The 12,904-nt window shown below is 45.3% G+C and overlaps 1 protein-coding gene across 1 annotated transcript in view; it reads right to left on the bottom strand.

Annotated features, from left to right (window-relative positions):
* The window catches only part of LATS2 (large tumor suppressor kinase 2), a 54,601-nt gene that overhangs the window by 5,844 nt on the left and 35,853 nt on the right, over positions 1 to 12,904 (bottom strand). The window contains exons 3-6 of the mRNA XM_080926209.1: positions 6,669 to 6,801; positions 3,701 to 4,995; positions 1,570 to 2,152; positions 818 to 1,000 (exon numbers count right to left, since the gene is read on the bottom strand). Of these exons, the coding sequence (XP_080782335.1) occupies positions 818 to 1,000; positions 1,570 to 2,152; positions 3,701 to 4,995; positions 6,669 to 6,801 (2,194 nt within the window). The remainder of the gene's footprint in view (positions 1 to 817; positions 1,001 to 1,569; positions 2,153 to 3,700; positions 4,996 to 6,668; positions 6,802 to 12,904) is intronic.

The raw sequence follows: 12,904 nt of genomic DNA, 5'->3' as shown, positions 1-12,904 counted from the left end.
TGGTCTAGGTCTAAAGACATCAGTACAATATGAACAAAAAGACTATGTCTGGATTAACTACAAGGTCAAGCTAACACTCAATGTCACTACAGACCACAAAGATGCCCTTGGGGTTCCTCCAGTCCTGAAGCAGATAGTCCAGACCATCTATCCAGAAAACCAACTTCACCAACAACCAGTAATCTGATGCCCATTAAGATTTTGGGCTAAACAGGGAGAATTAATTTCTGTGTCAGACACAGAGTAACCCAGACTAGACAAGAGAGAAATAAGCAGAGCTTGGAAATGATGGGCCAGGGAAGACAGTGGTCCTAGAGACCCACAATTTCATCAGTTCATTCTGTATTTTTTTTAAGTTAATTAATTTATTTTTATGTGTATTTTTGTGTGTGTACCATGTGCATGCAGTGCCTGTCAGGGCCAGAGAGAGCATTGTATCCCCTGGAACTGGAGTTAGATAGTTATGAACAATATTGTAGGTATTCCCTTAAGGAAATTAAACCTGTGTTATATACAGGGGCAACCAGTGAACCATCTTTCTAGCCCTGAGCTGACCCTGAAAAAGGCAGTTAGTTTGAGAGTCATTCCCTTGGATGAGTAAAAAGCCCATAACCCAAGGTCCCTGGGTAGAAGGTGAGAAAATATCAGCTTAATCATGGTGAAGCAAAGGCTCTTCCAGAACAGAAGTAAGATGATGGAGCCTTCTTGCTGGAGAAACCAGTAAGCTCGCAGGCTTAGGTAGGTGCAAACATAATAAGAATACACATTGAACCACAAAATTGGGCAGTGAGCTAAAAGGGTCAGTGGACTAGTATACCTTTGCGGAGAAGCACCTCAGGAGCGATGTAATTTGGTGTCCCAACCAGAGAATGTGCCAGGCACCTCTGGTGCTGCTTCTGTACTCTCTGCTCCAGGGTCTTTAACCTGTCTCCACAACGACAATTAGAAACATCGTCCCAGAGGTCACCAGGCTCCATGCTGTCCTGTCTGATGTGGTTCCCTTTACCAGGGAAAATGTAAAATGACAGAAAAAAGCATGAATTTTAATATTCAACACTGCAGCAAACCCATAGCTTAAAACAGAAACATGATTATGGTCTATTCCTATCAGCACAAATTCCTCTCCACTGATGAACCCAGGGCCTTCTACTTGTCAGTCAGGTATCTTCTACTGAACAACTACACTAGTAACCTTGAGATTTATTTTTCAAGGTTTAATAGGGTAGTGTGATGGGCTTTTTGTTTCTTTGTTTTAATCAAAGCATTTAGTGGTCAAGAAAATACAGTAAGAAAGTCCACTAACAAAGAAAACGCCCTCATGCACGTCCTATCACACTCCTTTATGAAGGGAAGTAAGTCACACCAAATTACAATAACAAAGCAACAGATCATTTTAAAATGAGAAATCCATGAGGACTATACAGCTATCTGAAGTGGCTCTCTCTGTCTTTGTCTCTGTCTGTCTCTCCCTCCCTCCCTCCCTCCCTCCCTGTGTGTGTGTGTGTGTGTGTGTGTGTGTGTGTGTGTGTGTGTGTGTGTGTGTTGTACACAGTAGGTCTAAAGCAGTACCTTTCTGGTAGTACTTGGAATTGTGAGTCCACCTGAATCCAGTGCAGAGGCCAAAATCAGTCAGTTTAATATGACCATCCAGGTCAATCAAGATGTTGTCAGGCTTGATGTCCCTGTGGATGAAGCCCATCTTGTGGACACTCTCAATGGCTAGAGTCAACTCCGCAATGTAGAAACGGGCCAGGTGTTCAGGAAAGACCTCCATCCGGATCAGCAGGCTCATCATATCCCCACCAGGTATGTAGTCCATCACAAAGTACAGGCTGTCCTTGTCCTGGAAGGAATAGTAGAGTTTGACCACCCACTCATTGTCTGCTTCAGCCAAGATGTCCCTCTCAGCCTTGACATGGGCCACTTGATTCCGGTTCAGGACATCTTTTTTCCTCAGAGTCTTCATGGCATACAGAGCATGAGTATCCACCTTACAGGCAAGGCATACTTCTCCAAAGGCACCAATGCCCAGAGTTTTGATTTTTACAAACATGGACTTGTCCATCTTGGCCCTCTTTAGTCTGTTGTAGTTAGACTCCTTCTGGTAGAGTATCTTCCTCATCTGCTCCTGCTCAGCCTCACAGAGTCCAGCCTGCACACAAGGGAAATCAAAAGGTCATGTTATATGAACCCCACAGCAGCCGAGTGTATGAGGCAGGGATACCTTCGAGCAGTGAGTACTCTTCAGAAGGAACAGACTAGGTCTACCAGACTACACATGAAACACTAGCCAGCCTTGATCTCTATATATGAATGTAGACAATTACCTCTATATATAACATTATCCACATACATGCAAATATGGAATCCAAAGAAAAATCTTTCTCTAGGTGACTTACATTCTAAAAACCAAGGAAAACTACTACTACTTCAAAAAAAAAAAAAAAAAAATCTGTGGAAAACATTCCTAGAATCCATAATGTAGTTAGTATTTCAGTAGTTCAAAGAATGGGAAAACAGATACCAAGCAATGACTCTGGAACAACAGAAAATGAGAACACAAACTTAAGTCTTAAAATCTGAAATAATTAATTTATGTGATGTAAATATACTATAATGTAAATTTAAAATGTCATGAAAATTACCTTCTCTAGTACTTTACAGTGTCAATTACAAAATGTTTAACATTTACATTGGAGAAATGGCTCTGTGGTTAGGAGCACTGGCTGGTGGTTCTTCTCTTCCAGAGGATCTAGTTCCATCCTCATCTATTTCCAACCCACAAGGCAGCACACAACTGCCTATGACTCTGGATCCAATGCCCTCTCCTGGCCTTCACAGAGAGAGTGTACTGACGCATATGCAGACAAAATCCGCATACACATGAAAAAAAAAATCTAAAATAAAATGAAACAGTGCACACACACAGAGTAAAAGGATTAACAGAAAACCAGTAACAAGAGTAAAAAAAAAGGGGGGGGGAGGACTGACCGACTGCCCTTTCAGAGATCCTGAGTTCAAATCCCAGCAACCACATGGTGGCTCACAACCATCTGTAATGAGATCTGATGCCCTCTTCTGGTGTGTCTGAATACAGCTACATTGTACTCACAATAAATAAATAAATAAATAAATAAATAAATAAATAAATAAACAAACAAACAAAACAAACAAACAAATCTTTAAGAGTAAAGAGTTAAAAAAAAAAAAAACCCAAAATAACAACTTCATCCTGAGCTAGGTACTGGGAACACTCATAACCCTGGCACTAGAATCTAGGGCAGAACTGGGAGAACCCAGTCCAACGGGGGCTACGAATAAAGACACTGTCTCAAAGAAGCAAACCAAAAACATTGTTTACTAATTTGGATTAGTAAACCAATGATTTTGTATTTTTCACTAAAATATCTAATTATGAAAACTTTCTTCATCCTTTTAAAATATTAACAGAAGGTAATCCTTGATGTGCTTTCCTTAAGAGTAAGGACACAGCACACTAATCAATGTGCTGATTTAGTTCTTAGGCAGGATCCTCAGATTTTTCTGAGGTTGAGGGAAGGAGAAGGGAGCCCACACACTGAGGTTTCTCCATATGTCTGGTTTACGCCCAGGTCTAAGAGAAGGGCATGTGATGAAGGTATGTGGCTCCTACAGTGGAGAGGGGAGCTGGGAACATAGGAAGAAGGAGGTGAGAAATTACTTTGGCCATTTCCTGCTCCAGCTGTAGTCTCCGGCTGACCTTCTGCTGGTAGGTCTTGATGACATTCTCCACATGTTGTTCCATGAAGAATTTGAAGGCATATGGGGAATAACTCTTGATGCGAGACTCTCTCTTCTCTTCATCCCTGCTATTCTTTCGGACAGGCACGGGGGAGGTCTGGATCTGCTTTTTGTCCCTACCAGCTTTGTCTCCCTTCGCACCTTTGTGGCTCTTGTCATTCCTGTCTTGCTCAGTGCTCCCTCGCAGACTCTGCTCCATACTTGTACACAAACTGTCCACATCTACGCTGTACTGCTCAGACTTACTAGGCAGCAGCAAGTGCTTTGGGTAAGGAGGTGGTGGGCACCTGCGCTCGGAGCCACTATAGTCCATATCCAGCGGATGTGTGCCTGTACTGCCCTCCTTTGTCTCCATGCCCTCGGTGGCAGGTGCTGTGGGTGCAGGCACCCAGGCGGGGTGTGAGGGCCCCACAGCTGTTTGGGGCTCAGGCCTAAGCACCCGCACACTCTTCACAGGGTGAAGGATATGTGCAGCCGTCACAGCAGTGACTGTGTTGGGGGCAGGCAGTGAGGGCTCGGGTTGTGGGCTGCTGAAGGAGTTGGTCCTGCTGGGCCCAGCCCGGAAAGTCACATGCTGCCGGGAGACCTCTAGACTCTGCTTCTGCAGCGAGTCACGGCGTGCCAGAGGTGCTGCAGACCAGGGCACAGAGGAGCCCAGCTCATATAAGTCAGCATTGAGGCTGTTCCTGGATGGTGCCAGAACAGCCTGTGTAGAGCTGTCCCCAGTGAACATGGGGCCCCGGGAGCCTAACATGTGTAATGGGTGGGCCCCAGGTGCTGCAGCCGCTGGCTTGTGGTGTGAGGTGGTGTACAGCCCAGCATGGGCAGGGACGGTCAGACTAGTGGGAGGGCCACCCTGGGCCCTGGCCAGGCCAGAATAGGTGTCTGGTGATGTCTTGTTCTGGAAGGAGGGGCTGCGCTGCACCCCATACCCAGGCTGCTCCGATAGTAGATGAGCACGACCATAGTGTGTGCCTGGAAAGTGTGGACCTGCCTCCACTGCTGCGCTGTAGCCTTTGGGAGGATGCTGATGAGCTGGGGCACTGTGGGTGTTGACCCCGGGGAAAAGGAAGTCTAAATATTGCCGTGGCATCTCTTCCAGTGCAGCGGTGCCCTCATAGCTTGTACCCCCCAGCTGGTGGTAGGATGGGAATGCTTCCCCTGTGCCCTCAAAACTGGGCCGCCGAGTCACTGGGGTAGGCACCGGGCCCTTTCCTAGAGAGGAAAGAATGAGAAGTTAGCCTCAGAGCACAGTTGGGCTGCTACTTGCAGGTTGATCCTCAAACTAGCCTTTTCTTTGGGGCTGGGCAAATGCATAAGGTCTTCTACTCAAGATTCCTGACACGATGTGTCCTGCCCCAGCAGAAACTGGTCACACTAAAATGGGCTGAAGGTCACACATAGGGTAAGTTTATGTGCCTTAGGTGACACAGCACCTACTGTCAGTCTCCAGCCATGCTAGGGGACTGGACAGCCAATATTGTTTTCTCTACAACATGCAGTTAGTTGGGAGGACCAAGTTACTTTACTTACTGTCATGTTTGGAAAGTCTACTTTTCCTGACAAAGGGCAGAATTGTACCCACTGTCCAAATATTCATTTTCCTTTCATCTATTTTCCAAATTAAAGCCCTGTTGGGTTTCTGTCTTTATTAAGGACAAACAAAGTGATAAATACCCTACATTATTAAGGACAAAACCAGAGGATTTGGAGAATGTCTCAGGAAGTTAGAAGTCCAGAGAACCTGAGTTTGGTTCCTAGCGATTGCCAGGTAGCTCCCAACTGCCTGTGACTCCAGATTTAGGGGGCTTCTGCCCCTGCAAAATATTGCAGTCAAGTGCACCATTCCCATTAAAAATAAAATAAAAATCTTTTTTAAATCCTTAAAAAAAAAAAAAAACAAAACTCACAAAGGGTCCCTTTCTTAACCAACACCCAGACACAGATCACTGCTGCTTCCTTATTCCTGACTTCTCCATTTTGAAACTCTCTCTTCATTTAAAGTAGATGCCTGGAAAGGACAAAGGCTCCTTTCATTTCCTACACAGACTCCTCTGCTCTGCTTGATCTGGCACAGGACCCTGAAGTCCAAAGGCAGTGTCTTATCCACTCGTAGGGCTAAGCCTCAACCCACCCATAACACACACCTGACAGAAATAACCCACCAGCCTTGGCACTGAGCAGGAGTTACAGCTGATGGAGGGCTTTGTGCTGCCTGGGCTGAGCAAAGGTTGATAGCACAACACACCAAAAACAAGTAGAAATGCAGTGGCTAAAGAACTGGGCCTGTTCCCTGCAGCACCATTCTCCAGGACAGACTCCAGAACCAGCCAGAAGCTGGTGAGGGAAATTTCTTTCCTTAAGAAACTAGAACTGCACATCCCTATCACAATGCAAACGTTTAGAAAGCCCTTGTAATGTCCCCATTCACCCTGGGAAGACTTTACCACCGAGCAGGGATGACATAAATCCATTATCATCCCCCAGGAACCACAGACCATCTAATCCATCTCTGAAGAGGAACATCAAAACAGTCAGGGAAGTATCTCCTATCCCATCCAAAGCTGACACACTGCTCACAGCTGCAGGCCTTGAGAGCTGCTTGCTATTGAATGTGAGGGGGGAAAAATGTCTTTTTGGAATTGATAAGCCTCTCTTTTCAAAGACCCTTCCTAAGCCCAAAAAAGGTTTTAAAAACTTACTCTTAACTCATTTTCCCTGAAAGATAGAAAAGGGCAGCAGACACACAAACTCTCTAGACAGTAAAGGGAGATCAGGGGGGTCATATGAGCACCTAGGTTAAATTCCAGGGTTGACTAGATCTGGTTCTCTGTGCAGGCCTCCAGCTCTCAAGCCACAACCATTTCCTATGGTACAGCTAGCCTCACCTGGGGAGGTCTGCTTGATGACTCGAACAATCTGCTCATTCCTGGGGTCCAGGTAGCCCATTTTACTGATGTATTCCAAGGCAGCTTCAATACTCCTACTGCCTGTCTGCTTGAGTGCTCTGCCAGCCATCTCCTAGGAAGGAAGCAAGGGGTGTCACAATCGTCAACATCTTCATTATCACAAAGCCACCTGTGACTAACCTTTGTGGCTGCTGAGGCTATGTCTGGTGCTGCAGATGACCACTGTGATCATCTGCACATATTATACCATGGAACCTGACACAAGAGCTTATGTCAAGAAGGTGCAGGGTCTCTGGTAGTCTGAAAGAGACTCAGGCTCTTTAAAGAACTTTAGTGATGAGACTGGCAAGATGGCACAGCGGCTAAGCACACTGTTCTTCCAGAGGACCTGAGTTCAATTCCTAGCAACCACATGGTGGCTAACAACCATCTATAGTAAGATCTGATGCCCTCTTCAGGCATGTAGGATGCAGGTGTGAAGGAAGGAAGGAAGGAAGGAAGGAAGGAAGGAAGGAAGGAAGGAAGGAAGGAAGGAAGGAAGGAAGGAAGGAAGGATGGAAGGAAGGAAGGAAGGATGGAAGGAAGGAAGGAAGGAAGGAAGAAAGGAAGGATGGAAGGAAGGAAGGAAGGAAGGAAGGATGGAAGGAAGGAAGGAAGGAAGGATGGAAGGAAGGAAGGAAGGAAGGAAGGAAGGAAAGAGGGAGGGAGGGAGGGAGGGAGGGAGGGAGGGAGGGAGGGAGGGAGGAAGGAAGGAAGGAAGGAAGGAAGGAAGGAAGGAAGGAAGGAAGGAAGGAAGGAGGTGTTGCAGTAAATAAAAATAACTTTAGTGATTGGATTGATGGATCAGAATGAACTAAGGTAGACATGTTACCTTAAAGAAGTAGGGCAGTGGGAAACTGGCCTTGCTCCCAACCTCACCTCTATGCTAACTCAGGAATCAGTGAGAAGCATGGATGGGCGCAGGGATGTTTGCTGAACGCCTGCTGTTGATAATGTCCTCTGCTATCTACAGCAGTTCTCTATCCATATCTACACAGCTCTGTCACTTACAAGTGTTTGCAGAGTGAACACCCAACAAGAAAGGACAGTGACATAACCATCAGCTGAAGAGATGGCTCCCTTCATGCATGGCATAGATCCTTTCAAGAATAGATGTATTTGGAAAAGATGAAGAATCCAAGTGGAGACAAAGCTGATGGGCTAACCAGAAAGGAGCTATGGGTGGGGCACACCTTTAATCCCAGCATTTGGGAGGCAGATCTCTTTGAGTTCCAGGCAAACACAGTCTACAGAACAAGTTCTAGGCCAGCCAGGGCTACACAGAGAAACCCTGACTGGTGGGGGAGGGGTAGGTACCTTTGAGAAATCTGGCAGAGTTTAAAGCCCCACATCCCTCCCAGCTTCATTCACCGACTTCACAGTGCCTAGAACTAACTATCAATCATCAAATTGTGTTCTCTGTTCCTGGCTGCTTGAGAGTTGAGTGATAGGACACACCATAAAGTCATGGCCAGATCTGGGAGTTAGTAAGATTGCAAGGTGAAAGGAAGCAGGATGAACAGAGGTCTGAGGTACCATCACAAAGAGGATGGGCAGACATGAAAGCTGAAGAGCAGGCTGGAAAACAGTGGTGGGGATTCTACGAGGCAACACTTTGCTTGACAGAAGGACCAGCATTCACCACCTGAAACTGCCAGGCAGGAAGGCAGTGGAGCTCAGACATGAAGCACTTTCCACCTCACCTGCAGCCTGGTGATGACACCTCACCTTCCCTACTTCACGGCTAAGCTATGCAATGAAGTCATGTCTACATATTCTCAAGACCAAATCTCAGCTCGCCGCCTGGAGTCTTTTGTTCCATTAAAAACGTGCCAAGTGGAGCTACCCCTAACCACAGGCCATTTGGCACTAACAGTCCAGCTGCTTTGTGTGAACTGGCTCTTTAGGGTAAGTTACCTGCCTAAGCTCCTTTCATTCAGGATCTGCCAATAGCCAGGGAAGCAAATGCACCAGAAAAAAACTTGCCACCTGCATATGAAGCCAAATTCCCCACTGACTTCAAGATCTGTGAGCTTCCCATGCTGATCTAGGGACCTAGCCAGCCAGGAGGAGTCTACCTAAACCTTGGGTGAAGACTTGGAATGGCAGGCATGATTTAAATCATAAGACCAAGTGACATTCATGAACCAGCATGCTTATAAATAATACCTTCAGTTCTGTCCTTTGTTTATCTGCCCATTACTACATATTTAGTAAATCTGTAGTCTCTAAATGCTAACTCTCACATATGCTCCTGCACATATCCAAATACTTATGGGTGTTTGCTTTAGCAGTGCTGGAGATGGGACCCAGGCCCACACACATGCTGGCAATGCTCTACTACTAAACTCCATTCCCATCCTCCTTCAGTTCTTTAGTTAAGAGCTAAAGAAGTCCAGAATCTATTTCTAAGTCTACCAGGAGCATGGATCTCAGTGTCAAGAACAATACATGTAGAGTTACAATGGGGCATTGCAGGAGGTCTCCTGAGGACTTAGTGTGGCTGAAACCCAACAGAGTAACCTGGCTTCTTCCTTTCCTTTCTCAGAACATTGAGCCAGTGTGGAGTCCTGATCTAGAACTGTCTGATCAATTCAAGAGATAGTTCTGAGCTTAGATAGAGAGGCAAGTTACTCAGTGCATGTGTGTGCACACACTTGTGCACACACTTGTGCACACATGTGTACACACACTCTACTACTGCCTAGCACCTGTGCAGCTTTCTCAAATCTTCTACCTGCTCTGAGTATGTCTGCTTATTTGAGGAATGAGTCTACCTAGAGCTACTCTGGGATTGAGTGGGTCAGTGGTGTCCCTGTGTCCCAGGACCATTTCAACATCAGCTGCTATACTTCTCAGAAGCATCTTATGTGTCTCTGGCAGAAAATATAAAGATGAGTTGTGGAATTTATGCACATTTGGTATCAAATGCCTAATACGTCATATTTTATCCTTTTAACCATAATTACATAAACAATGTGTTACGCTCCCCTCACCAGGCCTTAATACTTATCTCTGGTTTTCTCTGGGTTACTTCAAGCCCAGGATAGGTTTGTGGAGCTGGCAAACCCTTCCCCCTGGATCCATGTGTGGATGTTGATAGTGTGTACAGAGAATTTTCACCAAAGCTCCTCCCATCCCTATGAAGACTACCTGAACACTGCTCCCCTATAGAGTTGGCTCCTACTGATATTAGCTAAACCTGTTGCCTTCTTATCTGTACCAATAACCCACCTCCTTGTTCAGCTGTTTGCAATAACCTTTCTGTTCAACTGCATACAACAAACACTCCACAGTTCTCCATCTGAGAGCCCAGACCTGCCCATGCTAGCTTTTCTGTTTCTATGTGTCTGGCTGTGTGCCATTTCTTCATGCCCTTCTTGTACAGCCCCAGCAAGGTCCAGTCCCTGGTTGCTGTGCACCAGGTCCTAGGCACCAGGCTCAGCTGCCCTCTGGATGCTTAAGACTGCTCTACATTTGAAGAAATTTTCTCTGCTGCAGCTGTATCATTCACATCATCTCTGTCCAAGCTCACCACAGGCTGGGAGGCCCTCCGTGTCAGCCTGCCTACCCACAGGCCAGGAACCAACCAACTAGAGGCTCCCACCATGCTGGAAATGCCAGTGACCTTACTCTTCCTTTGTGGCTCACTTCCCTACACGTTCTTGGTGCGCACATAACCTGTGGGATTGCTGTGGGATCCAATCTCTTCTTACAGGTTCACCCAGCTCAGAGGCAAGCAGGAACTAGGCTTACAGTTGCTATAACATTTACACTTTATATGGTTTTACTAGCATCCATTATGACTGTGAGTTATTTAAATCCAGTGACAATTTATTATGTATGAAGGAAAGAATTTCCTGTGCAGATCCTCTCCCACCCTTCCTGATGAGGAAGCATTTTTCAAACATTAGCAAAGCCATATCCCATGCTTTATCATTCCAACTCTGAGGTTTGGCTAAAAAACTAGAAATGGAGTGCTCTGGCCTTGCTAGGTCTTCCAGTGCCAGTCACTGGATCTCTCATACAACTTGTGATTTTAGTCCAAGGGTGAGAGCGATTGATTGGCTGAAGGGGCTGGGTCTGCAGGCTATGGTGACCATTGTTTCTAAGCCTAAAGAATTTCATTTCTTGGAGAGAACAAAGAAAAGGAAGAAGCATGTGGCTCCCCAGGCTGGGGTGGAGAAGAGGGATGCCAGAGAGGCTTATGTAGTGGCCAAGGCCTCCTGCTCCACCCACTGTCCTTCTCAGGCTGACTGTTGCCTTTCCCGAAATTGCTTCCAGCAACCTTCTGGAAGCACAGGGGTACAGTGTTTCAGAGCCTCCCATTGACAATTGTTAGCTCTATCAGAAACACGGTCCCAGGGGACTGGGTGAAACTCAGGGTACCCATCCTTCTTCCCAGCCTTTGTGCTTTATAAAGAGCCTAAAGGCTCAGCAGGGCTCTGAGAAGGTGTTCCAGAAAGCCAGAAGCATAGGGGAGAAACAGAAGCAGCCTTGGCATTTTCAATGGGTAGACAAGACAGAAAAAGAAGTTACTACTTCACACCTGTGCACCAGATAGGAGCTGAGCCCAGTCTTTGAGTCTGCTGAGGAAGGTGCAGCTCACTCACCTTAAAATTTTCTTTAGCCCCTAGGTTATATGCTGAGCGTTGCTGAAGAAAATATATTTTCAAAAGTAACTTAGTGGGGAATGATGAAGAAATTTTGTTCTAAAACTAAACCAACAGGAGAAAACTGTCAGCCTTGCCAATGATTAAACACTAAAACAAAAACCAGCATCTTCTAGCTTGTCAGCACCAAAATAAGGTTTTATTAAAAAAATAATCCCCCCCCCCCCCAAAATACTTTCAAGCAATTATTTTTAAGAACAAAAAGTAAGAGCACTTGTTGCTCTTGTAGAGGACCGGGTTAACTTCTCAGCACCCACCAGTGATCTCAGTTCTAGGGAGTTCTGAGACTCTCTTCCAACACCAGGGACTATGTGGTGCACAGACACACAGGCAAACAAAACATGCACACAAACTAAAGCTGCAAAAAAAAAAAAAAAAAAAAGAATAAAAAAAGTTATGCTAGTAAGATTTCTCAGTATGCCACCAAGACTGACCACCTGAGTTTGGTCCCAAGAACCCACGCAGTAGGAGAACAGCTTAGGTAGGCTGTCTTCACACATGTACACATCACCCTAAGACATATACTAAGTAACTTAAAAATTATTAAAATGTTTCTTCTTGAAATTTACTTTCAGGCTACTTTAATGAATCATAGTTAAAAGGCCTATCTCTGTAATGATATCTGTCACAGTCTATCTGCTCCTCAAAGAGGAGCAGTGAAGGAAGAGTTACAAAGAGCCTGAGTTTCTAGTAGTGGGAAAGGCTAATTATTTGTGTACTCTCAGGTACCTGCAGCACAGGCATGCAGAAGCCCCACAATTGCAATTCTATCAACAGGTATTTGCAGAAGATCAATGTGAACAAGGGTGTACCAACCCAGCAGTCTTGCAAACAGAGCTTAATTAGAAAAGAGTAACATAAATCAGCTTAATTGTTTTCAATTTGAAGTAATGAATTTTTTGTTAAAGATAAGAACATTTGCTTACATCAAATCTCAATATAATAAAAACTGCATGTGCTATTTTTATCTCCTAATTATAGATCCTCAAAATTCTCCAGATTAAAAGTGAATTGGATGAGTATGAGACAAGTATCCCAAAGTTCCTTTCAACTCTATAAACATCCAGAGATGTTTGACAAAATAAAGAAAACCTCAGCCACCATAGACAAATATAAGAACCTAGAGCTTTAGCTGATAGAAATTTATCCACAATCCCTATTAGTTTTTGCACAGCTACACACACACTTCAGGGGTTGTAGATCTAAGTTTCTATTCTTCTGTTCCAGGCTATGTTAGTGACCAAACATGAGCACCCACAATTCCTCCCCACCCCCCACTGTCTTCATAAGCCAAGGGCTTTCTATTTACTCCAAACAATAGGCTGGCATGAAGTCTATTCATTACCAGTGCAATATCAGTTCTGGGCTTCCCCTCACAAAGCCTGGCTGCTTCTGTTTCCTCTCCTTGGATCCATATAGCTAGACACCCAGTTGGCCCAGCAAGCATACTGCAGTGTTGACCTATATGAGTGGAGCTATTGTCTATGTCCAGTACCAGCAGGG

This window comes from Micromys minutus (assembly GCF_963924665.1).
Source record: "Micromys minutus genome assembly, chromosome: 12".
Taxonomy (NCBI): Eukaryota; Metazoa; Chordata; class Mammalia; order Rodentia; family Muridae; genus Micromys; species Micromys minutus.
This window is presented reverse-complemented; position numbering and strand designations above follow the sequence as displayed.